The 27,542-nt window shown below is 48.9% G+C and overlaps 1 protein-coding gene across 1 annotated transcript; it reads right to left on the bottom strand.

Moving 5' to 3' along the window:
* Positions 1-5,553: 5,553 nt before the first annotated feature.
* Positions 5,554-27,542, bottom strand: LOC137306753 (hepatocyte nuclear factor 6-like). The gene is made up of 2 exons (XM_067976123.1): positions 26,458-27,542; positions 5,554-5,861 (listed from the first exon to the last, which is right to left on the bottom strand). The coding sequence occupies exons 1-2, from the start codon at positions 27,443-27,445 to the stop codon at positions 5,554-5,556; spliced, it is 1,296 nt and encodes a 431-aa protein (XP_067832224.1). The 5' UTR covers positions 27,446-27,542.

The following is a 27,542-nucleotide window of genomic DNA, read 5'->3' on the forward strand; positions in this document are numbered from 1 at the left end:
CTCTCTTTGGTTGAGTTATGGGATGGCCAGAAAGGCTCCCTTGCAAACCTTGTAGTTTTCAGGTGTACGTTTTGTGCATTTTCACTTCGCCCCCGTTTTGCGATGGCGGGGGTACAGTTCCAAAGGCGCCTGTTGGCCCTCTGGGTTAACACCGAGCCCCAGGCGCTGCGATTCGGTGGGCTATTCGACTGTGGAGGGCAACGCCGATCGAGCCTTTCCTGGTCCTGCATCCACAGAAAGCGCTCTTTCCAGCGAGGCTCGTTGGCTTGCCATCAGGGGGTGGGAACCCTGATTATTTTATCAAACCCCACCACAGTCCTGTGTGGCTCTTACAGCCAATTGTAGCTCCCCCCCCCCCCCCCCTTCCCCCTTCCTCGTTGCTGACCCAGCTAAGATCAGCCAGCTCAGCGATCAAACCTAGCACCTTCCTGGTCCACATGGCTCAGCACCAGACTAGCTGGCGTGTTTTCCCGTTGAACCATTTAGGGGGCAGCCATAGCAGGAGTCTGGAGACAATGCCTGGACCGCCACATGCCAACCTTTTCCAATCCGGCTTGCTCGAACTTTGACCCGTGACGTCCTTCGAAGCCCTCGCACCCGGCCCGAGACATCAAAGCCCTTTGCTCGGTATCACTTTCTGGCTCGCAAGGAGCAAACTCACAATGGCAACGGGTCCCTTTTAAGAACAGCACTCGGACGACCGGTGAACGCAAAATGGCGCACAGACACAAAAACAAACAGTAAAGTCTCTTTGGTATTTTGTCTGGTGTGTTTTGGAATGACAAGAGGATAGAGTGAGGTAGAGCCTTCCTTCTACACCGTGACCAGAATTGAGTTAAGCGTCGGATACGTCCGCGGACGCGAGGAACGATTTCTTCAGTTTCTTTTTTTGTTTTGAACTGGACTTCTTTTAAAAAGCTGCGCAAGGAGAACTCAACGGAAAGCCACCTCCGAAAGCAAGGTGGCTGTGAGAATCCACAAACTGGAAGAGCAAGGCCGTCCTGACCAGACTTGCGACGCAGCTGAAACGGAAAAGGATTGCGACAGCACCTTTTCACGCCCCTCAAGGACGTCCCAGCCGACGGGTTACTTTGGAAGTGCAGTCACTGCTCCCACGTAGGCGAACGCGGCAGCCAACTTGTGCACAGCAAGATCCCACAGACAGCAAACGAGATGAATGGCCAGATCGTTTTTTTTTTTTGGTGACGTTACTTGAGGGATAAATATCAGGCCCCAGGACACCGGGGAGAACTCCCCCCTGCTCTTCTTCCAATAGCGGCCGTGGGATCTTTAAGGCAGACGGGGCCCTCGGTTTAGAGTCTCAACGGAAGATACAGCACCTCTCATAATGCGGCACTCCCCTGAAGCGTCAGCCTACGGGCTCAAGTCCTTGGGTGGGGCTCGAACCCACGACCTTCTGCCTCAGAGAGGAGCGTGCTACCCTCTCAGCCAAGCCTTTACTTTCTCTCGCCCCTGACTCCCGCGGAGTTGTAGTGCAGCAGCCAGGATTTGGGAGCAGCCACGTTGTCCTCCCAATGTGGGAAGGAAAATACTTACATGGCACTCACTGCCTTGCCTCACACCTGAAGAGTCTCCGGTTGGCTGAGATAGTGGGATGCCCACGGATCTGGAACCCCAGCATGAGTCACTTTGAGAGAAGGAGGGAGAAATAAGACAAATGCAACTCACCCCACCCCACCAGCGAAGAAAGAACTTGCATTATCTATCCTGCCTTTCATGACATCTCAAAAGCACTTTGCAGCCAATGAAGTACTTTTTTTTTTGCAGTGTGGACGCTGTTGTCATGTAGGAAACGTGGCAGCCAATCTGCGCACAGCAAGATCCCACAAACAGCAATGTGATAAATGACCGGATCATCTGTTTTTAGATGTTGGTTAAGTGATTTGGCCAGGAACCCTGGGGAGAACTCCCCCTGCTCTTCTTCCAATTGTGCCTGGGGATCTTTTACATCCACCTGAGAGGGCCTTGGTTTGACGCCTCCTCTGAAAGATGGCACCTCCAACAGTGCAATGCTCCCTCAGTACTGGCACCGGGGAGTGTCAGCATGGATTTTGTGCTGAAGTGGGACACAAACCCATGACTTTCTGACTCTGAGGCGAGAGTGCTACCCACTGAGCCAAGGCTGACACCCTACTTTATATTTCTAAGTCTTATACCTGCCACCTTGACAACCTGACAAGCAACAAAGGGCCCAATTGTGCTTGGATAGGTGCTGTCTTTTTTGGTAATTCCTGCTGGGAAATTGTCACGAGACTGTCCCATGTTTGTACAGTGGGAAGAGAGCAAGGGATTATTATCTCATCTGGCAGGACTCGGTTTTGAACCCTTGAACTAGAGACGAAAGAACAAAGTTCTCCAACAATACAATAACGCCCTGGTGACCAAACCCTTTGTTGAATGTGTAGGCAAGGTATCAGCAGGGGTAAGGTAGTGCAGTGGTCCTGGTACAGGGCTAGCAAGCCTAGAGTTTGGGAGTTCAAATCCCAGCCTGGCAAATGGTGACATTGAATTGTCTAAATCAGGCCAGCACCTGAAAACTTAACCGTCAGATTGTCACAATAAATCCAGACTGCTTCGCTGATGTCCTTCAGGGAAGGGAGCCTTCTAAACCCTTTACCTGATTCCAGTCCCACACTAGGTAGCTGACTCCTGATGCCCTCGAGGCAACTGGGGATGGGCAATAAAAGCAGCCACATCCCAAGAACAAATATGTATATTTTTTTTAAATCCACCCTCCCGCATCATAGGTATGCACACTCTGATAAGCAGAGAAACGCATTGTTTACTTCCCGATCCTATAAATGGCTTAGGTGCCAATAAATGATTGGCGTCAGCATTGGCTCCAAACCTTTGGTTGGTCCAGCACAGCTCACGGCAGGGAGAGCTACGGGGCACCTTACTTTCCCCAATGCGCCATAGGAGGCCATTCAGCCCCTCGAGCCTGCTCCGCACCCCATATCCTTTCACCCGCCTTTGCCCCGTAATCCCGTGACACCCTCACCTAACAAAAATCTTACCGTTCTCAGTCCTGAGAGCTCCAATCGTCCCCCAGCCCCCACAGCCTTTTGGGAGGAGGGGGAGAGCAGTGGGGGGGGGGCGGGAAGAGTTCCAGATTTCCAGTGTGTGCGAAGAAGTGCTTCCCGAATTCACTCCTGAAAGGCCCAGCTCTAATTTTAAGATTGTGCCTGCCCCCCACCCATTCTGGACTCCCCCCATCAGAGGAAATAGTTTCTCTCTATCTACCCTATCGAATCCTTTAAACACCTCGATTAGATCACCCCTCATTCTTCTATACTCGAGGGAATACAAGCCTAGTCTGTGCGACCTGTCCTCGTAATTAAAGCCCCAAACTTATGATTTCCAATAAACTTCAAAGGAGAAGTTGTCCTTTGCTCCTCCCCAGCCCGGGGGGTGCTGGTCCAATTGTAGTACCGTTCCGAGGCAAAATCAGCTAACTTAACCCGGACAAGTAATTGTATCAGGGGACCTTCCGCTCGCTGTGACTCAGTGCTACACTGGGCTGTATCTTCACCCACTGAGTGATCGCAGGAGCACTTGGGATTTTCTCCTCGAAATCAAAAAATGAGCCAAGAGTCAGACCGGTACCAAAAAAGTAACATACCAACATGTTAAACCTTTATGGCCCACTGGTGCGGCCCCAGCTGGATTATTGGGTCTAATTCTGGGCACCGCACTTTAGCCAGGAACGTCAAGGCCTTGGGGAGGGGGCAGAGGAGATTTACTGGAACGGTACCAGGGATGAGGGACTTCGCTTCTGCGGAGAGACTGGAGAAGCTGGGGTTGTTCTCCTTAGAGCAGAGAAGGTTAAGGGGAGATTTAATCGAGGTGTTCAAAATCATGAAGGGGTTTTGATAGAGTAAATAAGGAGAAACTGTTTCCAGTGGCAGGAGGGTCGGGAACCAGAGGACACGGATTTAAGGTGATCGGCAAAGAAGCCAGGGTGGGAGGTGAGGAGAATTTTTTTTACGCAGCGAGCGGAATTCACTGCCTGGAAGGGTACTGCAGAGTTAGAAGATTAGGGGTTGCACAAAGGCACACTGGGCTGGAGGAGGTTTCAAGAAAGAAGGATTTTGAATTCAGTCTGTTGCGGGGGGGGGGTTGTGAGGGGGGCAGTGGGAATCGGGGAAGACAGATTGCTGGGAAGAGGGATTTCACGTGGGCAGTGGCGATTTGGACGAGTTGGAATTCATGTAGGAGGAACCCGAGGGGCCGATAAATCACAGCGATGGGTTTCGGGAATTCAACTAACTGAATGAAAACACTCCCACAACCGTGGTGTTTGCCTAGCCTTTACTCCCTGGGTGGCCTCAGCTTCTCACCTAGTCTCTCCACTCCTGGTCTCCCGGACTGTGGGCCTGAGCAAGGTTTCTCAAAAGACACAGGCCGTGCCTTTGCGTCTTTGACCTGTGGCGGTATCAGGTGTTGGGTCAGGCGCGAAACTAGCCCACCTTGCTGGACACCCGACTCTCGTTCAGCTGCCCTGCTTCTAACTCAGGTAAGCCCGGCACTGTACTATTACCCAGTTTCAATTGTACTTCAATTTAAACGGATTACGTTGCACACACGCATGCACACATGTGTACACACATTTTTCCAGCAAGAGTCACTGGGCAGCGACCAGGAGCTGGGAACTGCGTCAATTTTTTGTTTCCTTCCCGAGATCTGGGCCTCTTGTGGTGCCCAGTTGTTGCCTGAACCAAGTGGGAACTGAACCTCGGACTCTCCGGTCTACATGTATCTCCCGTTGGGTGGGCCCATTCATCCGCTAGGCCAAGTACCTGCTCACGAGCATGTATGTGCCTTATCACGACACCCACCGTAAGGCGCCCTTACTCTTAGCGGGCAAGTGCGTTCGTAATCCCGATCGTTACGACGCAGAATATTTGCTGTTGCCTCCCTGTCGCAGTGTAACGGACTGCAGAACTGGTAGTTGGGGGCAGCCCGAGAGCAGCCATTTTGTACCGGGCTCCCCGCTAACGCGACATCACAGTTATGACGAGCTTTACAGATGTAACAAAGCAGCCACGGCACGCCAAAGGTGTTCGGCGATCCGACAAGGCGCTATAATCGATGTGAATCTTTCCTTTCTCTCGCTCTCTCTCTCGTTGAATGACAAGCTGGGCCCCATGTTCGCAGCAACACCCCGAGGCCACAAAATGGCCGCCCTCTACACGCGCGCGCGCACGCTCCCTCCAAATGCAGCAGAATCGGAACACTCAATGCCCGGTCAGACACCCCGCCAGGCAGGAGAAGACCTTCCCAGCCTTTATGGAGAACTGCGGCCAACACGTCAATTGGAGATGGCGAAAATGTCACCTCAGGAACTTTTGTTTCTACTCCTCAAGAAAAGGCAGAGAGGAAAAAAAGGACAGAAATCTTGCTGGAGGTACAGGAAGGATCTCTTTGGCGTTCAGTCTCAGCACGTCTTGCGGCTTTTTTTCTTTCTCTTGCAAGCCCCCCCCCCCCTCCCCCACCCAAACCCCCACCCCGCCCGCCCGCCCGCCCTTCGACTCATGAATTGGCGCAGGCGCTGGCAGACGACGAGGTTGAGGTGGTGGAGCCTGCGGAGCAAGGCCCGCCTTCCTCCAGCCACTTGTCCAAGCTCCTCCGGCGGGAGTTCATGAAGAAGTTGCCGACGGTGGACAGCTCCAGCCCCAGTTGCCGGGCGATGGTCACCTGGAGCTCCTTGGAGGGGCGATGGTTCTCCTTAAAGATGGCGACAAGTGTCCTGCGCTGGACGTCGGTGAAGACCAGCCGGTGTTTCTTGGGGAGGTGGTTGCGGTCACTCCTGGCCTGCTCGTGCTCTTTTCTTCTGCATGCTGCTGGGTTGGGGGGGAAGAGGCGGAGGGAGAGGGAGAGTGAAAGGGAGGGAAAAGGCAAACGCACAGTGAGCAGAGAATTGCAAATCTCGTTCAAGAAGTTCTGATCTCCCTCCCTCCCCCCCCCCCCCCCCGCCCCCAAAGAGATGACTTTAGTTGTCAGCACTCTCGAGTCAGAAGGTTGTGGGGTCGAGCCCCACTCCAGTGCCTTGAGCCCCATAATCCAGTCCCAGAGTGCTGCACTGTCGCAGGTGCCGTCTTTCCGATGAGGCGTCAAACCGAGGCCCCGATTGCCCCTCTCAGGTGGACGTAGTAGATCCCGCGGCCACTATTGGAAGAAGAGCAGGGGGGAGTTCTCCCCGGTGCCCTGGGGCCGATATTTATCCCTCAACCAACATCACTAAAATACAGATGATCTGGTCATTATCACATTGCTGTTTGTGGGATCTTGCTGTGCGCAAATTGGCGCATGATTGTAATGTAGTGTTTCCTACATTACAATCATGATCTCAGGACGTCCCAAAGCACTTTACAGCCAATGACATACTGTTAAAGGGTGGTCACTGTTGTAACGTAGGAAACGCGACAGCCAATTTGCACACAGCAAGATCCCACAAACAGCAATGTGATAAATGACCAGATCATCTGTTTTTTAGAGATGTTGGTTGAGGGATAAATATTGGCCCCAGGACATTGAGGGGAACAGCCCTGCTCTTCTTCCAGTAGCAGCCGTGGGATCTTTTACGTCCACCTCAGAGGGGCAAATGGGGCCCTCGGTTTAATGCCTCATCCGAAAGACGGCACCTCCAACAGTGCAGCACTCCCTCAGTACCTGGCACTGGGAGTGTCGGCCTGGATTATGGGCTCAAGTCTCTGGAGTGGGGGCTCGAACCCACGACCTTCTGACTTTTGGATGAGGGTCTCAACGTTCGTCCTCTCTCAGTACATCGACAGTTTATTTTTTAAATTTGTTCTCGGGAAGCTGGCAAGGCCGGCATTTATTGGCCTTTCCCAGTTGCCCCGAGAAGGTGGTGGTAGGCCTTCCAATTATATAACTAAGTAGCTTGCTCGGTCACTTCAGAGGGGCATTCAGTGTCAACCATGTCATGTCGGACTGGAGTCACGTGTAAATTGGATTAAAGGACTTTCTGAGATACGGTAAGGTGTTGGTTGGATCTCACAAAATCAAATGAAAAAAGGAGCTAGAGAAATATAACTAATAGTGGCCACCAGATGGAGCTAAACTCCTTCTGCTGAGTAACCGTACAGTTACACAGGGAGTGACCCTTACCCTGCTGAATAACCGATAACTCCGTACACTTACACAGTGAGTGACCCTTACCCTGCTGAATAACCGATAACTCCGTACACTTACACAGTGAGTGACCCTTACCCTGCTGAATAACCGATAACTCCGTACAGTTACACAGGGAGTGACCCTTACCCTGCTGAATAACCGATAACTCTGTACAGTTACACAGGGAGTGACCCTTACCCTGCTGAATAACCGATAACTCCGTACAGTTACACAGGGAGTGACCCTTACCCTGCTGAATAACCGATAACTCCGTACAGTTACACAGGGAGTGACCCTTACCCTGCTGAATAACCGATAACTCTGTACAGTTACACAGGGAGTGACCCTTACCCTGCTGAATAACCGATAACTCCGTACAGTTACACAGGGAGTGACCCTTACCCTGCTGAATAACCGATAACTCCGTACAGTTACACAGGGAGTGACCCTTACCCTGCTGAATAACCGATAACTCTGTACACTTACACAGGGAGTGACCCTTACCCTGCTGAATAACCGATAACTCTGTACACTTACACAGTGAGTGACCCTTACCCTGCTGAATAACCGATAACTCTGTACAGTTACACAGTGAGTGACCCTTACCCTGCTGAATAACCGATAACTCTGTACACTTACACAGTGAGTGACCCTTACCCTGCTGAATAACGGATAACTCTGTACAGTTACACAGGGAGTGACCCTTACCCTGCTGAATAACCGATAACTCCGTACAGTTACAGTGAGTGACCCTTACCCTGCTGAATAACGGATAACTCCGTACACTTACACAGTGAGTGACCCTTACTCTGCTGAATAACCGATAACTCCGTACAGTTACACAGGGAGTGACCCTTACCCTGCTGAATAACCGATAACTCCGTACAGTTACACAGTGAGTGACCCTTACCCTGCTAAATAACCGATAACTCCGTACACTTACACAGTGAGTGACCCTTACCCTGCTGAATAACGGATAACTCTGTACACTTACACAGTGAGTGACCCTTACTCTGCTGAATAACGGATAACTCCGTACAGTTACACAGTGAGTGACCCTTACCCTGCTGAATAACCGATAACTCTGTACAGTTACACAGTGAGTGACCCTTACCCTGCTGAATAACCGATAACTCTGTACACTTACACAGTGAGTGACCCTTACCCTGCTGAATAAACGGTAACTCTGTACACTTACACAGTGAGTGACCCTTTCCCTGCTGAATAACGGATAACTCTGTACACTTACACAGGGAGTGACCCTTACCCTGCTGAATAACGGATAACTCCGTACAGTTACACAGTGAGTGACCCTTACCCTGCTGAATAACCGATAACTCCGTACACTTACACAGTGAGTGACCCTTACCCTGCTGAATAACCGATAACTCTGTACAGTTACACAGTGAGTGACCCTTACCCTGCTGAATAACCGATAACTCTGTACACTTACACAGTGAGTGACCCTTACCCTGCTGAATAAACGGTAACTCTGTACACTTACACAGTGAGTGACCCTTACCCTGCTGAATAACGGATAACTCTGTACACTTACACAGGGAGTGACCCTTACCCTGCTGAATAACGGATAACTCCGTACAGTTACACAGTGAGTGACCCTTACCCTGCTGAATAACCGATAACTCCGTACAGTTACACAGTGAGTGACCCTTACCCTGCTGAATAACGGATAACTCCGTACAGTTACACAGTGAGTGACCCTTACCCTGCTGAATAACGGATAACTCCGTACACTTACACAGTGAGTGACCCTTACCCTGCTGAATAACGGATAACTCCGTACAGTTACACAGTGAGTGACCCTTACCCTGCTGAATAACGGATAACTCCGTACACTTACACAGTGAGTGACCCTTACCCTGCTGAATAACGGATAACTCCGTACACTTACACAGGGAGTGACCCTTACCCTGCTGAATAACGGATAACTCCGTACAGTTACACAGTGAGTGACCCTTACCCTGCTGAATAACGGATAACTCCGTACACTTACACAGTGAGTGACCCTTACCCTGCTGAATAACCGATAACTCCGTACACTTCCACAGTGAGTGACCCTTACCCTGCTGAATAACCGATAACTCCGTACAGTTACACAGTGAGTGACCCTTACCCTGCTGAATAACGGATAACTCTGTACACTTACACAGTGAGTGACCCTTACCCTGCTGAATAACCGATAACTCCGTACAGTTACACAGTGAGTGACCCTTACCCTGCTGAATAAACAGTAACTCCGTACACTTACACAGTGAGTGACCCTTACCCTGCTGAATAAACAGTAACTCCGTACACTTACACAGTGAGTGACCCTTACCCTGCTGAATAACCGATAACTCCGTACAGTTACACAGTGAGTGACCCTTACCCTGCTGAATAACGGATAACTCCGTACACTTACACAGTGAGTGACCCTTACCCTGCTGAATAACGAATAACTCTGTACAGTTACACAGTGGGTGACCCTTACCCTGCTGAATAAACAGTAACTCCATAGCAAGGTGGACAGGGGAGTGTCTATGGGTGTTGTCTATATGGACTTCCAGAAGGGAAGGTTCCACACAAGAGATTATTATCAGAAATGGGAGCTCAAGGAATTGGAGGTAACCTTGTGATATGGGTCGGTGATCAGTTGGGAGTTAGCGGACAGAGAGGAGGGATAAGAGTTCATTCTCTGATTGACGGGATGTGACAAGTGGTGTTCCCATGGGATCTGTACTGGAGGCCTCAGCTTTTCACCGTATATATTAATGATTTGGGTGAAGGAATAGAGAGTTACGTGTCCCTGTTTGCACAAAGTTAGGAGGTGCTGTGTTTTGTGTGGGTGTTAGGAGGAAGTCACAGGGGGACATAGTCAGATTAAGTGAGTGGGCAAAACTGTGGCGGATGGAGTTCAGTGTGGGAAGGCCTGAGGTCATCTACTCTGGATCGGAGAAAGACAAATCAGAGTGTTTTCTTAATGGTGAGAGACTCGGAGCTGTAAAGGGGCAAAGGGATTGAGGGGTGCAAGTGCAGAAATCACTAAAAGCTAGAGCACAGGTACACAAAACGCAATCAAAAAAGCTAGTGGAATGTTGGCCTTTATCTGGAGGGGGCTGGAATACAATGGGGAGGAGGTGATGCTTCAGTTGTACAGAGTCCTGGTCAGACCCCCATCTGAAGATACAGCGTTCAGTTCTGGGCACCGCTCCTTAGGAAGGATATATTAGCTTTGGTTGGGGATACAGCACAGATTCACCGGGGCTTAAAAGGCTTAAATTATAAGGGCAGAAAGTTGGCTTGCGTTCCCTTGCGTTTAGAAGTTTGAGGGGTGATCTAATCAAAGTGTTTGAAATGACAAAAGGATTCGATAGGGCAGATAGAGAGAAACTATTTCCTCTGGTGGGGGGAGTCCAGAACAAGGGGGGCAGAACCTTAAAATTAGAGCCAGGTCGTTCAGGGGTGATGTCAGGAAGCAGTTCTATGCTGCAGCTATACAAAACCCTGGTTAGACCGCACCTGGAATACTGTGAGCAGTTCTGGGCACCGCACCTTCGGCAGGACATATTGGCCTTGGAGGGAGTGCAGCGTAGGTTTACTAGAATGATACCCGGACTTCAGGGGTTAAGTTACGAGGAGAGATTACACAAATTGGGGTTGTATTCTCTAGGGGTGATTTGATCGATGTTTATAAGATATTAAGGGGAACAGATAGGGTGGATAGAGAGAAACTATTTCCGCTGGTTGGGGATTCTAGGAGTAGGGGGCACAGTCTAAAAATTAGAGCCAAACCTTTCAGGAGCGAGATTAGAAAACATTTCTACACACAAAGGGTGGTAGAAGTTTGGAACTCTCTTCCGCAAACGGCAATTGATACTAGCTCAAATGCTAAATTTAAATGTGAGGTGGATAGCTTTTTGGCAACCAAAGGTATTAAGGGATATGGGCCAAAGGCAGGTATATGGAGTTAGATCACAGATCAGCCACGATCTTATCAAATGGCGGAGCAGGCACGAAGGCCGGAATGGTCTACTCCTGTTCCTATGTTCACACAAAGGGGAGTGGAAACCTGGAACTCTCTCCCCCAAAAAGCCTGTGGATACTGGGGGACAACTGGAGCTTTCAAAACTGAGAGTTTTGTTGGGTAAGGGGATCAAGGGATATGGAGCAAAGGCGGGCAAGTGGGGTTGAGGTACAGATCAGCCATGATCTGATAGAATGGCGGAACAGGCTCGAGGGGCTGAACGGCCTCCTCCTGATCCTGTATGTTGCTGCGGATGGTAATGTATTTACCAATGGGGCCACCTGGTGGAGCTGTGGCCTGTGTTTTCGAAGCGACGGGTCCAGGCTCGGGCCAAAGGTGCTGCTTTATCTCCATTCAGCAAGGCAACTCGCATATCAACACTCACACAGCCTGGCACAGAAGTGACTCATTTCTCAAGGACGGCACACAAGGAAATTCCAGGAGTCTCGACCCCCCAGCGTGGGGCAAACACCTTGGTCCCTGGTACCAAGTCACCCGCTAACGCCCTGCATTGGCATTCTCCCACTGAAGGCGCTGGGAGTGCGAGAGGCCGTTTCCAATAGCGACCGATGCTCCTTGGCCTCTCTCAAGTCCCACCTGTGCTTTCTCTCTCTCTCTCTTGCTCGCTGTGCTCCGACTCCCTTAAGTCCCTGTATCCGCCTTTGACCCCTCTAATATCACAGATCTCCTTCCTCACCCACCCGTGGCTCAGTGGGCAGCACTCTCTTACCTCCTGAGTCAGAAGGTCGTGGGTTCGAGCCCCCACTCCAGAGACTCGAGCACAAAACCTAGGCCGACACTCCCAGTGCAGTACTGAGGGAGTGCTACACTGTCGGTGGTCTCGGATGAGACGTTAAACCGAATGCCCCTCTCAGGTGGACGCAAAAGATCCCAACGACCACTATTCCAAGAAGAGCGGGGGGGAGTTCTCCCGGGGTCCTGGGGCCAATATTTATCCCTCAACCAACATCGCTAAAAACAGACGATCTGGGTCATTTATCTCATTGCTGTTTGTGGGATCTTGCTGTGCGCAAATTGGCTGCCGCATCTCCCTACGTTACCACAGTGACCCACACTTCAAAAAAATACTTAGCACTTTTCTTCTGCTCCACCATGAGTTTCCCACTCATGCCCTCTGAACTTCTTCCCACGTCGAAAAGAAGGAGGGGTTTTAACGCCAGCGGATTCTCTCTCTCTCTCTCTCTCTCTCTCTCCCTTCTCCGACACCTTGGGGCTGGCCCTCCTGTACTACCCAAGTGTTTCTGTCTTATTTGAAAGGCTTTGTCTCTTAATGTCGTGACAGCCACGTCAGCTCTCCGACATGGAAGAGCTGAAAAACCCCGGAAGCTGCTGAGAGGATTCATACATTAAGGCGGCGATTAATCAAGATCTCCTGCCACTGAACTCACCCAGAAGAAAGCATTTAAACCACAAAATTAATCAGAAGCTGCTAACTCACTTCCTCTCTCTTTTAATCAAGTTGCACCATTTACATCACTTTTTGCATTTTTTTTTTGAATCGATAAGAGATTACCGCCTCACTGGACAAATCAGCAAAGGTTCCAACCTCAAACACCAGCACCTTAAAACGGTCCTCGTGAAAAGGTCTCCCTGCCGCCCTCTCCCCTCCCAAAATGTCCTCATCAGCTTGTTGACTCCGATCAGGAAAGGCTGAACAGGCCGGGGCTCTTTCCTCCAGGGCTGAGGGGGTGGCCTGATAGGGGTCTTCAAAATGACGAAGGGGCTCGACAGGGAAGATGTTTCACACCTGTGGGGTCGGGGTCATAAAGATAAGATCGTCCGCTAATAAACCCAGTATGGAATTCAGGAGAAACTTCTTCACCCAGAGAATGTGGAACTCGCGGAGCGGTTGAGGCGAATAGCGTAGATAAATTTTTATATAGAATTACCGAGAATTTAAAGCACGGGAACAGGCCATTCGGCCCAACTGGTCTATGCCGGTGTTTATGCTCCACACGAACCTCCTCCCACCCCACTGGAGAAAGAACTTGCATTTATATAGCGCCTTTCAGGACGTCCCAAGACGCTTTACAGCCAACCAAGTCCTTTTTTCAAGTGTCGTCACCGTTTTAGGAAACGCGGCAGCCAATTCGCGCACAGCAAGATCCCACAAACAGCAATGTGATAATGACCGGATAACCTGTTCTTAGGTGTTGGTTGAGGGATAAATATTGGCGTGATAAATGGATGTCAGAAGAAAAGGGGAGGTGGTTGGAGTGGGGTGGGGGGGTGATTGAGCTCGGACGTGACGCCCCCCACGGTTGAATGTCAAAACCTTGAGCAAAGGGCGACTTGGGCAAGGTATCGGAGGAAACGAATCCCAGCGAGCGCCCTGCCCTGATCAATGGGTAAGGGATGGGGGGGTTGAGGTCTGTAAAGCATACACTCTGCATTTGAGAATTTAAATGTGTTCAATAAAATCGGATTGAATGTGCAAAAATCCTCTGCATTGCAACAGATCCATACCTGAGACAGAAAACCACAGGCAATCGATCGATCCCTGGCTCCGACAGTCTGAAAATGCGTCTATTATTTCCCCACCCCCCTATTGTAATTTTTTTTTGGTGGATTCAAGGTGAGGAGAATAATACTGGGAAACACAACAACAACCTGCATTTATATAGCGCCTTTAACATGGTAAAACGTCCCAAGGCGCTTCCCAGGAGCGATTATCAAACAAAATTCAACACCGAGCCACATAAGGAGATATTAGGACAGGTGACCAAAAGCTTGGTCAAGGAGGTAGGTTTTAAGGAGTGTCTTAAAGGAGGAGAGAGAGGCGGAGAGGTTTAGGGAGGGAATTCCAGAGCTTAGGGCCCGGGCGGCTGAAGGCACGGCCGCCAATGGCGGAGCGATGGAAATCGGGGGATGCGCAAGAGGCCAGAATTGGAGGAACGCAGAGATCTCGGAGGGTTGTAGGGGCTGGAGGAGGTTACAGGGATAGGGAGGGCCATGGAGGGGGATTTGAACACGAGGATGAGAATTTTAAAATTGAGGCGTTCCCGGACCGGGAGCCAATGTAGGGCAAGGAGCACAGGGGGATTACTTTTCCCAGTGTCCAGCATCCAGCGTTTAAGGACAGGTGCAACATGATGGGGGCACTATACAAGCAGGTTAACTTGGCTCAGTGGGTAACACTCTCACCTCAGAGTCAGAAGGCTGTGGGTTCAAGCTCCCATTCCGCCCATAGGGTTGCCAACTTTGGTCGGATGTATTCCTGGAGGTTTCAAAACGTGATATGCCCTGCCCAATCGCTCCTCTCTTCCTCCCCCCCCCACTCCTCCATCTCCAATAAGAAATGGACCATGAAGCACATAATTTTTCAATGATGTTTCTCTCAGGTTGCTCACAGGAGTGCCCAATTAACCTTCAATTCCTGGAGACTCCAGGGCAACCCTGGAGGGTTGGCAACCCGATCCGCACATAAGCCAGGCCGTAACTCCGCAGCAGCACTCCCGCCTCTGAGTCAGATGGTCGTGGGTTCGAGTCCTCGCTCCAGAGACTTGAGCACACGATCGATATTCCCAGTGCCAGCACTGAGGGAGTGCTGCACTGTCTGGATGGTGCCGTCTTTCGGACGAGACGTTAATCCGAGGCCCAGTCTGGCCCCCTCAGGTGGACGTTAAAGATTGGAAGAAGAGCAGGGGGGAGTTCTCCCTGGTGTCCTGGGCAATAGTTATCCCTCAACCAAGACCATCAAAATCAGATTATTTGATCATTCACCTCATTGCTGTTTGTGGGATCTTGCTGTGCGCAATTGGCTGCTGCTTTTGCCTGTGTAACAACAGTAACTGCACTTCATTGTATTTGATCAGTGTGATAAGGTGTTACATGAATGCAATACTATTTGATGTCCCTCTACACTATCCCATCAAACACTCCCAGGGCAGGTACAGCACGGGTTAGATACAGAGTAAAGCTCCCTCTACACTGTCCCATCAAACACTCCCAGGGCAGGTACAGCACGGGTTAGATACAGAGTAAAGCTCCCTCTACACTGTCCCATCAAACACTCCCAGGGCAGGTACAGGGTTAGATACAGAGTAAAGCTCCCTCTACACTGTCCCATCAAACACTCCCAGGGCAGGTACAGGGTTAGATACAGAGTAAAGCTCCCTCTACACTGTCCCATCAAACACTCCCAGGGCAGGTTCTGCAATGTTGAGCAAGATGGGACCGAGAGCCGACTCCAACCCTTGCCCCACATTCCCTCTCTAACATTTGGTGAGGTGCAGAAATCACCGAGCGCTTCTCGATGATTGGAAGACCAGCTTTCCGATGGGTTGCATTTCGACCAATGAACGAGCGGCATTTTCTGCACCAATCAAGAAGCAGCTTCCAGGCTCAGGACCCTAAGATCGGCTGAAAGAGGTTCCAACTGATCTCTCGTGCCCCACTAACCCCCCCGCCCGCCCCCCCAGCCAACATCATTGTACACAGCGGGAGAGGCAATCAGGGAGGGCGCAACATGGTGCAGACTGTATCAGTCCAAGTTGGGCTGCGGTCTAAGGCATGGCCAATGTACGGCAGGCCAAACCAGAAAGAGCAACAAGGTTAATGCAGTGCAAAGTCTTGGTGTGGGTGTTGGGGGCTGGCAAGGCATGGATTCCTAGCTTGGGGTGAAGTCAGATTCGTAGCATGGAGGTGGAAAGTTTCGGACGATTAAAGGATTTGATAGTGAGAATTGACCGAAACTCAAGAAGGGTTTGAAATCACAGCCAGGCTACTCGGGCGGTGAGATGCAAGGTTATCTACAATACAAAAAGGCAAGATCTTTGTCCGTAGGAGCAGGAGGAGGCCATTCAGCCCCTCGAGCCTGTTCCGCCATTCAATTAGATCACGGCCGGTCTGTATCTTAACCCCATCGACCCGCCTTGGTTCCGTCACCCTTAATACCCAACAAAAATCTATCCATCTCAGTTTTGAAATTTTCAATTGACCCCCACTCCAGCCTCAACATCTTTTTTGGGGGAGAGAGTTCCAGATTTCCACTCCCCCTTTGTGTGAGGAAGTGTTTCCTGACATCACCCCTGAACGGCCCGGCTCTAATTTTAAGGTTCTGCCCCCTTGTTCTGGACCCCCCCCACCTGAGGAAATAGTTTCTCTCTATCGACCCTATCTTAAACACCTCGATTAGATCACCCCTTAATCTTCTATACTCGAGGGAATACGAGGCTAGTCTATAGGGACAGAGGAAAAGAAGGAGGCCATTCAGCCCCTCGAGCCTGTTCTGCCATTCCATTGGCTGATTTATGCAACCTGGCCTCAGAATTTAACCCTTTAAGTCCCCGTATCATGAATTTGCGCTGCACCCCCTCCAAGGACTTGATGTCCCCTTGAAGTGGTCCGGCAAGCCACACTCAGTTGTATCAAACAGGGGCTGGAAGACCCACCAGTGCCTGGTAGTGCCACCCATGGGTGGGCAATGTATGGGCCTTGACAGCAACATCTGAGAACCAAATGAAAGAAAAAATAAGCAAAGGCTGTAGTCATACCGTCGCCTCAGCATCAGTTTTTGGCCTGGGCCAGCACTGTAGAATCGCACAGCACAGAAGGAGGCCATTCGGCCCATCGTGCCCATGCTGGACCTTTGAAAGAACTATCCAATTAGTCCCACTCCCCCCCTGCTCTTTCCCCGTAGCCCTGCAAATTTTTCCCCTTCAAGTATTTATCCAATTCCCCTTTTGAAAGTTACTGTTGAATCTGCTTCCACCGCCCTTTCAGGCAGCGCATTCCAGATCAGAATAACTCGCTGCGTTAAAAAAATTTGTCCTCGTCTCCTCCCAGGCTTTTTTGCCAATTATCGTAAATCTGTGTCTTCTGGTTACCGACTCTCCTGGCACAGTTTCTCCTTATTTACTCTATCAAAACCCCTCATGATTTTGAATACCTCGATTAAACCTCCCCCTTAACCTTCTCTGCTCTAAGGAGAACAATCCCAGCTTCTCCAGTCTCTCCACATAACTGAAGTCCCTCATCCCTGGTACCATTCTGGTAAATCTCCCCTGCACCCTCTCCAAGGCCTTGACATCCTGCCTAAAGTGTGGTGCCCAGAATTGGACACAACACTCCAACTGGGGCCTAATATATATTGGAAAAGACAGCACTTCTGACAGTGCAGCACTCCCTCACCGGGAGTGTCAGCCTAGATTGTGGGCTCAAGTCTCTAGAGCGGGGCTCGAACCCACGACCTTCTGACTCAGAGGCGAGAGTGCTGCCCACTGAGCCACGGTGATCTTGTTTGCGTTGCCTGGCTGCAAAGCCAATTCTCCAGTTCAGCCACATAGATCTACTCCAGCCAGGAAGGACCAGTTTCTTAAAACAACTTGATGCAAGTCAGTCAAAAGTCCTCCCTCATCTCTCCCCTCCCCAGAAGGACCTACATTTCTATCTCACCTTTCACAATAGCCCAAAGCATTTTACAGCCAATGAAGTACTTTTTTTGAAGTGTGGTCATTGTTGTAATGTAGGAAACATGGCAGCCAATTTGGGCACAGCAAGATCCCACAAACAGCAATGTGATAATGACCAGATAACCTGTTTTTTTAGTGATGTTGGTTGAGGGATAAATATTGGCCCCAGGACACCAGGGAGAACTCCCCCCTGCTCTTCATCCAAACAGCAGCGATGGGACTTGAACCCACAACCATCTGACTTCAGAGGTGCGAGTGCTACCCACTGAGCCACGGCTGACACCCGCAAGTGAGGGGGCTTGGGTGAAAGGAGAGGCTGGCCTCAAATAGTTGACAGGCTGAATAAGACCACACTACACCTGGGTGTTGAGGTGACACAGTTGACCACCTGAACTTTAGAAACATAGAAAATAGGAGCAGGAGTAGGCCATTCGGCCCTTCGAGCCTGCTCCGCCATTCAATACGATCATGGCTGATCCTCTATCTCAATACCATATTCCCGCTCTCTCCCCATACCCCTTGATGCCTTTTGTGTCTAGAAATCTATCTAGCTCCTTCTTAAATATATTCAGTGACTTGGCCGCCACAGCCTTCTGTGGTAGAGAATTCCACAGGTTCACCACCCTCTGAGTGAAGAAATTTCTCCTCATCTCAGTCCTAAATGTCCTACCCCTGTATCCTGAGACTGTGACCCCTCGTTCTGGACCCCCCATCCTGCATCTATACCCTTCAAGTGTCACTGGTGCGATCACTGCCCTATAAAAGGAGATGGTTTTCGAGTTATGTTGCAATCCATGTCACCAGTGAGTAATTTAGAGGCCTCACATTGGCTGCTATTTAACTGGTTCCAGCAACACCTCAATTTTAAAATTCTCATCCTCGTTTTCAAATCCCCTCCATCTCCTCCCCCCCCCCCCCCCATCTCTGTAACCTCCTCCAGCCCCTACAACCCTCCGAGATCTCTGCGCTCCTCCAATTTTGGCATCTTGCCCATCCCCGATTTCCATCGCTCCGCCATTGGCGGCCGTGCCTTCAGCCGCCTGGGCCCTAAGCTCTGGAATTCCCTCCCTAAACCTCTCCGCCTCTCCCTCCTCCTTTAAGACGCTTCTTAAAACCTCCCTCTTTGACCAAGCTTTTGGTCACCTGTCCTAATATCTCCTTATGTGGCTCGGTGTCAAATTTTGTCTGATTTACGCTCCTGTGAAGCGCCTTGGGGACGTTTTACTACGTTAAAGGCTCTATATAAAGGCACGTTGTTGTTTGTCACCTCAGTAACTAAGTAAAGACACCACCTGATTGAATGGTGAAATCTTGAGATTCACTTTTTGATCTTTTTATTTCCCCTATCAAGTAATTTGTAGCTATCGTGTATTTGTCTTAGTGTCTCTTTTGAAAAATAATCCTTCCTGAAGCACTTTTAGCAATCACCAATATTATCATTGCAATAATATAAATAATACAATGTCTGATATTTCCCCATCAGATAAGCCCTCGTAATATTGGACCCTAAAGAAGGGAGCCTGTCCTAGTGATCACTGAAAGGATTATTGGAGTGATAAAACAATGTGTTTTACACGCACACGTATACACATACATATACAGGTACACACATGTACATGTACATGCACACACAAATACATATACAGGTACATGCACACACAGGTACACGCACACACTTATAAAGGTACACGCACACACTTATACAGGTACACGCACACACATATACAGGTATACGCACACATATACAGGTACACGCACACACATATACAGGTACACGCACACACATATACAGGTACACGCACACACATATACAGGTACATGCACACACATATATAGGTACATGCACACACATATATAGGTACATGCACACATATATAGGTACACGCACACACATATGCAGGTACACGCACACACTTATACAGGTACACGCACACACATATACAGGTACACGCACACACTTATACAGGTACACACACACACATATACAGGTACATGCACACACTTATACAGGTACACACACACACATATACAGGTACATGCATACACTTATACAGGTACACACACACATATACAGGTACACGCACACACTTATACAGGTACACACACACATATACAGGTACACGCACACACTTACACAGGTACATGCACACACATATATAGGTACACGCACACACATATACAGGTACACGCACACACTTATACAGGTACACGCACACACATATACAGGTACACGCACACACATATACAGGTACATGCACACACATATATAGGTACACGCACACACATATACAGGTACACGCACACACATATATACGTACACGCACACACATATACAGGTACACGCACACACTTATACAGGTACACGCACACACATATACAGGTACATGCACACACATATACAGGTACACGCACACACACACATATACAGGTACACGCACACACTTATACAGGTACACGCACACACATATACAGGTACACGCACACACATATACAGGTACATGCACACACATATATAGGTACACGCACACACATATGCAGGTACACGCACACACTTATACAGGTACACGCACACACTTATACAGGTACACGCACACACATATACAGGTACATGCACACACATATATAGGTACATGCACACACATATATAGGTACACGCACACACATATACAGGTACACGCACACACATATACAGGTACATGCACACACATATATAGGTACATGCACACACATATATAGGTACATGCACACACATATACAGGTACACGCACACACATATATACGTACACGCACACACATATACAGGTACACGCACACACTTATACAGGTACACGCACACACATATACAGGTACACGCACACACATATACAGGTACACGCACACACATATATAGGTACACGCACACACATATACAGGTACACGCACACACATATACAGGTACATGCACACACATATACAGGTACACGCACACACATATACAGGTACACACACGCATATACAGGTACACGCACACACTTACACAGGTACATGCACACAGAGTTCTTTGAATGGCACCATGGGATCTTTTAAATTTATCTGAACTGGGCCTCGGTTTAAGATCTCAGCTGAAAGACAGCTCCTCCAACAGTACCGCACTCCTTCAGTATCGCATTCCCTCAGTACCGTACTCCCTCAGTATCGCTCCCCCCTCAGTACCGCACCCCCTCAGTACCGCACCCCCTCAGTACCACACCCCCTCAGTACCACACCCCCTCAGTACCACACCCCCTCAGTACCACACCCCCTCAGTACCACACCCCCTCAGTACCACACCCCCTCAGTACCACACCCCCTCAGTACCACACCCCCTCAGTACCACACCCCCTCAGTACCACACCCCCTCAGTACCACACCCCCTCAGTACCACACCCCCTCAGTACCACACCCCCTCAGTACCACACCCCCTCAGTACCACACCCCCTCAGTACCACACCCCCTCAGTACCGCACCCCCTCAGTACCGCACCCCCTCAGTACCGCACCCCCTCAGTACCACATTCTCAGTACCACACCCCCTCAGTACCACACCCCCTCAGTACCACACCCCCTCAGTACCGCACCCCCTCAGTACCGCACCCCCTCAGTACCATATTCCCTCAGTACCACACCCCCTCAGTACTGCACCCCCTCAGTACCACGCCCCCTCAGTACCACGCCCCCTCAGTACTGCCCCCCTCAGTAATGCACCCCCTCAGTACTGCCCCCCCTCAGTAACACATTCCCTCAGTACCGCACCCCCTCAGTACTGCCCCCCCTCAGTAACACATTCCCTCAGTACCACGCCCCCTCAGTACTGCCCCCCCTCAGTACTGCCCCCCCTCAGTAACACATTCCCTCAGTACTGCACCCTCTCAGTACCGCACTCCCTCGGTACCACATTCCCTCAGTATCGCACTTCCTCAGAACTGCCTCCTCTCCGTACCACACTCCCTCAGTACTAGGCCCCCTCAGTACTACGTCCTCTCAGTACCAGACTCCCTCAGTACTAGGCCCCCTCAGTACCACACTCCCTCAGTACTGCCCCCTCTCAGTACCACACTCCCTCAGTACTGCCCCCTCTCAGTACCACACTCCCTCAGTACTGCCCCCTCTCAGTACCACACTCCCTCAGTACTGCCCCCTCTCAGTACCACACTCCCTCAGTACCGCACCCCCTCAGTACCACACTCCCTCAGTTAAATCATGAGCTCAAAGCCTGGAGTGGGACTGGTACGCCAGCCTAAGAGCTGGCAGCGGAGCCAATCTGACACTCACTAAAAGCCAACAAAGTGACCTCATCCCGAACCGTCTTTGCAGTTTCACCAAGAAAGTCACATTATGACCTTCTTGCTCTCCCCACCCCTTCCTCCTTCCTCAGGGTGCTGGGGTACAGAAGCCGCACACACCCTCAAGTCCCCACTGGTCGCCCGTGTGAGCCTGGACCGCGCGCGCTATTCGACTGCAGGAGGCATCGCGGCAGACCCTGATTTCCCCCACCCACCCCCCACCCCTGGTTCCGGCCTGGTGCACACGACGGTATAACTGCCGCTGCTTTATAAACGTGGTTTTTTAAACACCTAGCCAGTCGCTTAATGCTTTTTGGTGTTGGAGAATCTACCAGGACATTGCAAGCATTTAAAAATGAAAATTCACCATCATCTGGGGCACTTGTGATCAGATGTGTTTTACCCACATGTGCCTGACAGTGGGAGTCACTTTGTGCAAAATGTTTTCGGGGGTGTTTTCGAAAGGGCAGGGGGACAAAATGCTAAATACAGCGGATGCCAATCCCTTTTTGTTGTTTTTTTGTTGTTCTTGCTTTCTGACTGCCCAGTCTGATGGGAGCCCGAGCAGCTGCTGTAACGGGGGCACACTCAAAATTTCACGCCAGCACAAAACTGGTTATTTGCCACACACAACTGTCGAGGTGTCAAAAGTCTGACCGTCCACGGTAACGGTACAATAAGCTGTGACAATCTTCCCAGCCTCACTAATAGCACACAGGACAACAAGAAAAAAATTTTACGCGCACATCAGCAGAAAGGGAGGAATAAATCCAGGTTAAGTGAAACAATCTCATCATCTGCAAACACTAAGTGTGCAAGAAACTATCTTTAATGAATTAATAATCAGATTAGAGAGAACAATTTGTAAAGCTCTCTATTTCTCTCTCCTGATTTATCTATATATATATATACTTCTTTTTTTAAATTTCCAGGTCCCTGTGTATGCATTCGAATCTAGCTTCACTCCAGCTCCCTCACTCATTGAATCATACAGCACACAGAAGGAGGCCAATCGGCCCGTCGTGTCTGTGCTGGCTCTTTGAAAGAGCCCCCTTCCCCCTCTCCTTTCCCCCACAGCTCTGCAAAGAAAATCCTTTTTAAATGTGTATCCAATTCACCAAAAAAAAAATTTTATCGGGAAGTTTAGATCTAGCATTCTGGACTAGCTCGTTGAAGAGTGACAATTTCACAACGGAGATCCGCTCTAAATAAACGTTTTTTGTTTTATTTTCAAAACATTATTTTATGTGAAAGGTGAAAACAAATCGGATACTGTGTGTTGGAAACGGACAATCTAATTTCCAGCATTATGTAGTCTCATTCAGTCTCAGTTGGTGAGATAGAGTCGCACATTAAATCGACTTTAAATTGCACAGAGGCAAGATACATGATCGTAAGATACATCTCCAGTGGGACGCTAAACTGCTGACAGCATATTTTAAAATATATATTTACAAATAAAATTAAACCGCATCAGTATCGTTGGTCAGTAGAATGCATTAGGCTTGTGTTAACACACACTGGAGCTATATCAGATTGCAAACGGATAATCTAATAACTAATAATAGTTATTATTTGGAATCAGCAACTGTGTAATTCTGGGCAGTTTTGGAAACGAAAGGGGGAGGTAAACAATCGGTGGAAAGAAAGTGCACAGTGATCAAAACGGCTCTCGAATAATCAGCAAAAATATAAATATTGTGCTTTCAATAAGCCCACTGCTTAAACACTGAATTGTTTTAAAAGGACACAAACGAAAAATACTGATTTCATGCATCCAGTGTTTATTTCCCTCGTCGCCGTTTGGAGTCACCTGTGTTTTTTTTTCACTTCTTCCCGTCTGGCTATTTTAATTTTTTTTTTAAAAATACACAAAATGCTTTTTTCTACTCAATAAAAAACATTCTGTAACGCGGCTAAAATGGTTTCGCCGTGACTCCGAGTCCCCACAGTACAAACTGGTCGATAACTAGTCCTCAAAACATGTTTTAAAAAATACCCATTAAACACGAATTTACAAGGACAAAAAAAAAAATCCAGTTTAGGAATAAAGTTTTCGGCTATTTGTTAATTGTCAGTTGAGAGGCTATTTTAAAGGGGAAATAATACAAGGATTTTCATTTAATTTTTAAAAATTAAAACGATACAAATTGGATGATCTCTAGTTTTTAAAATACCATTTTAATTTTTACTATGACAATATACTTTTAATTATTCCTATTTATTGAAATACAGTTTGAATTGTCTATTTATTAAAATACAGTTTGAATTGTCCCTATTTATTAAAACGATACAATTTGAACTCTTTCTATTGAAATGATAAAATTGTGCCTTTAAAAATGCAATTTTATTTTCTTTTTCAAATATAATTTACTAAAATGATACATTAATTCTCCTATACATTCAATACAATTTCATTTATACTAGTCAATCAAATAATTGAAATCTTTCCCATTTTAAATGATGCGATTTTAATATTTCCTATTATCACATCATATAATTGCTATTTACTAAAATTACACAGTTCTAATAAATATAATCATTTTTACTATTTATATTTTTCTATTTATGAAATAAAACAACTTCCTCCGTGAAAGTACATCTAACCCTATTAATACTGTACGAACGTGTAGAAAAATATTTTTAATCTGTTATATCCCTTTAGTGTCATTTTCAAGAGTTACTTCGGGAGTATGGTTTAATTATTTTTATGCTGCAGCCTAAATTTATTCTGGTTCCACCTGATTCAGATAGGATTTAACATCTGGGAAACAAAATATATTCGTGAAAAAAACAACTACTCTATAAAACAGATTTTTAAAAAAATGATTCCGAGCAAATAGATGAAGGGAATCGAAACAATAATTAAGACACGCGAGAAATTACAAGGTATAGAGCGGGCCATCTCTGTTAAACCATAAATAAAATATATGGAAAAGTACATAGGCATTAAAAAGTTAATTCAGCCGGATGCCATGTTGTCGATCGAACTGTACAGAACTCACCGCAGAAATACTAACTGCACCCTGATCACACCATCAGCTCCTCTCTCATGTACTGTATTTAAATATTGGGAACACTTAGGGAGTCCTTCGCCTATAGATTTTCAGCATCACTTTCCCCCTGCACACACACACACACTCACATACATACACACACATGCACAGACACACACACACATGCACAGACACACACACACACATGCACAGACACACACACATATATATATAGGGTACATGAGGGGTCGCTTGGCTTTCCTATGAAGTAGATTTAAGATAATTGGCAAAAGTACCAGAGTGGGAGATGGGGAGAATTTTTTTAACACAGCGAATTGTTGTGATCTGGAATGCGCTGCCTGAAAGGACGGTGGAAGCAGATTCAATAGTAACTTTCAAAAAGGGAATTGGATAAATAGTTGAAAAGGAAAAAATTATTAACCGGGCCATGGGGGAAAGAGCAGGGGAGTGGACAGCTCTTTCAAAAGAAGAGCCAGCACGGGCACGATGGGCCGAATGGTTTCAATGCATTAAGACGATTTTACTTTTTCTGCAGCCAAGCGGCCGGCCAGTGGAACCCTTGATCGTGCTTTGTGGGGATTCCAGAGTGAAGATTGAGAGGCAAGTCATTTCCAGCCTTCAAGGATTATTAATACAATAATAATATTTAGTACCTCTTCCAGCAAACCCTGAAGCGTGGAAACCCCTCCCCAATTTCGGAGGGGGACTGAAAACCCACGGAGAGAGTAAGATCACACCGTTCCTGATATCGTAGGGGAGAAGGACCCTCTCAACAGGCAGTTGAGAATTACCAATTAACAACCAGAAAAGCAGAGGGTTTGCTCGGTGAATTCGGCATTATAATTGTGACACCGCACACTCCAAAGCATCCCATTCTACCCGATCATTAAAACGCAATGTACTTGACTCACTGTCCCTCACTCCCGCTCCCAGCCCCCTTTTTAACCTGTGCCCAATTCTCTGCCAGGTTCCTCGCTCTGTGTCTCCTCTCCCATCTCCCTCCCCAGGTACCTGGAGCAGGCCTGTCGCAGCCCTATAATCTCACCTCGTATAAAACACTTCACTTCAAAGCGAATTTACAAGATTAAGGGGGAGTTCATATATATATATATATATATCAGGTGGGCAATCTGTTAGATTTATAGCCTTGGTTTCCCCACATAGCTTCATTGGGTGTGACAAGCTTTGGGGTGTTTCTGTAAGATGTGATAAAGTCCCTTGTAAATTATATCTACCCTCACCCCCCCTCATAACCAGCATTTACTAAATGACAGTCATGCTGATATGTTGAGGTGCAGAGCGGAGGGCTGGCACGGGCCAGTTGGGCCGAATGGCCTGTTTCCCCCCCCCCCCCTTGTAAAATTCGATGTAACTCTTATGCAAAAGACTGCTGGAGACTTATTGCGAATAGTTCACGCTGCATTTAAAGCAAAGACAAAAGAAAGTGAAACAAAAAGGCACTGGGACTATCCAAGAGTTTGGTTTGTTCTTTAAAGAATGGTATTGGACCCAGGAAATTCCCACCTTCTAACCTGAGGGCCGACATTCTTTGAAATTCAGGCTCTTGGAGCCACTTCCACATCCTCCTGAAGGTCTCACGTCCGGATTTCAGTTTGCCCCAGGGCTTCGGGTTTCTTAAGAGGTCCGACAAAGTCCCCTGGGAGCGACACAGAACCCTCTGGGCGAAGATAGCCTGCGGGATGCTGTACCTTTTCAACTCGGTCATGATCCGCTGGGCCACCTCCTTGGTGTTGATCTCCTCCATCTGCCCGGGGCTTTGACCCTGATGGAGTCCCAACGGGGGGCAGCGGGGCTGAGCCCGGTTGCAAGGCAGTTGGGTTCCTTGGATGGGTCCATGGTTGTGAGGCTGGCTGGTGGGCAGGGAGGGAGGAGGAGGAGGAGGAGGAGGAGGGGGGAGACCTCCGGCCAAGTGCTGATCTCCTCGGAGGAACATGGATGGGTGGCCATCGTATGAGCTCTGAGGTAGGACCTTCTCGCTGGTCAAATGGGTGGCGCAGTGTCCATAAGACGCCAGGCTCTGCCGGGTGCTGTGGATGGCCAGGCTTTGGCTGGCCATGGGAGGCAGGTCTTGCCCCATTCCCAGATCCTTGTGGTAGGGGTTGTAGAAATTGTTCAGAGGGGGCATGCCCCGGTCGTCCCTCATGAAGGCGAAGCTCCCGATCACGCTGCTGGGAGCCAGGCGTTGGTGGTGGTGGTGATGGTGATGGTACTTGTCGCTCAGTGGCTGGAGCGGAGTTAAAGTAGCAAAGGCACCGCTCGGCGACTCGCATCCCACCCCTACCCCGGGGAGCATGGGCAGCTCAGGGCGGTACTCGCAGCCGTCCAGCACCGAAGCCATGCTGGACACCAGAGACTGCCGGTGAGACGAGGCGAGATCCCGGTGAACCAGGCGCCGACCCTGGCTGGCCATCAGGTCCCTCGCATGCAATAGTTCATGGCTTGCCAGCTCTCCAACACTGTCCAACCCCGAGTTCATCTCGATTCTAATCATCCAACGCCATGCCTGCAGGAGAACAGCTCAGCATTGCACCCAAGTAAGTACCTCTCTCATGGTTTCAACCCTTCTGTCTCATCCTCTCTCTCTCTCT

Source organism: Heptranchias perlo, chromosome 44 (genome assembly GCF_035084215.1).
Source record: "Heptranchias perlo isolate sHepPer1 chromosome 44, sHepPer1.hap1, whole genome shotgun sequence".
In the NCBI taxonomy this organism is placed as follows: domain Eukaryota; kingdom Metazoa; phylum Chordata; class Chondrichthyes; order Hexanchiformes; family Hexanchidae; genus Heptranchias; species Heptranchias perlo.

What these genes read in the sequence shown, in the direction of transcription:
- LOC137306753 (XM_067976123.1), bottom strand. Translation starts at nt 27,445, where the DNA reads ATGATTAGAATCGAGATGAACTCGGGGTTGGACAGTGTTGGAGAGCTG. An exon ending in GTCGGCCCTCAGGTTAGAAG is followed by an intron (nt 5,862 to 26,457) that starts GTGGGAATTTCC and finishes CCAACCCAGCAG; the next exon opens with CATGCAGAAGAAAAGAGCAC.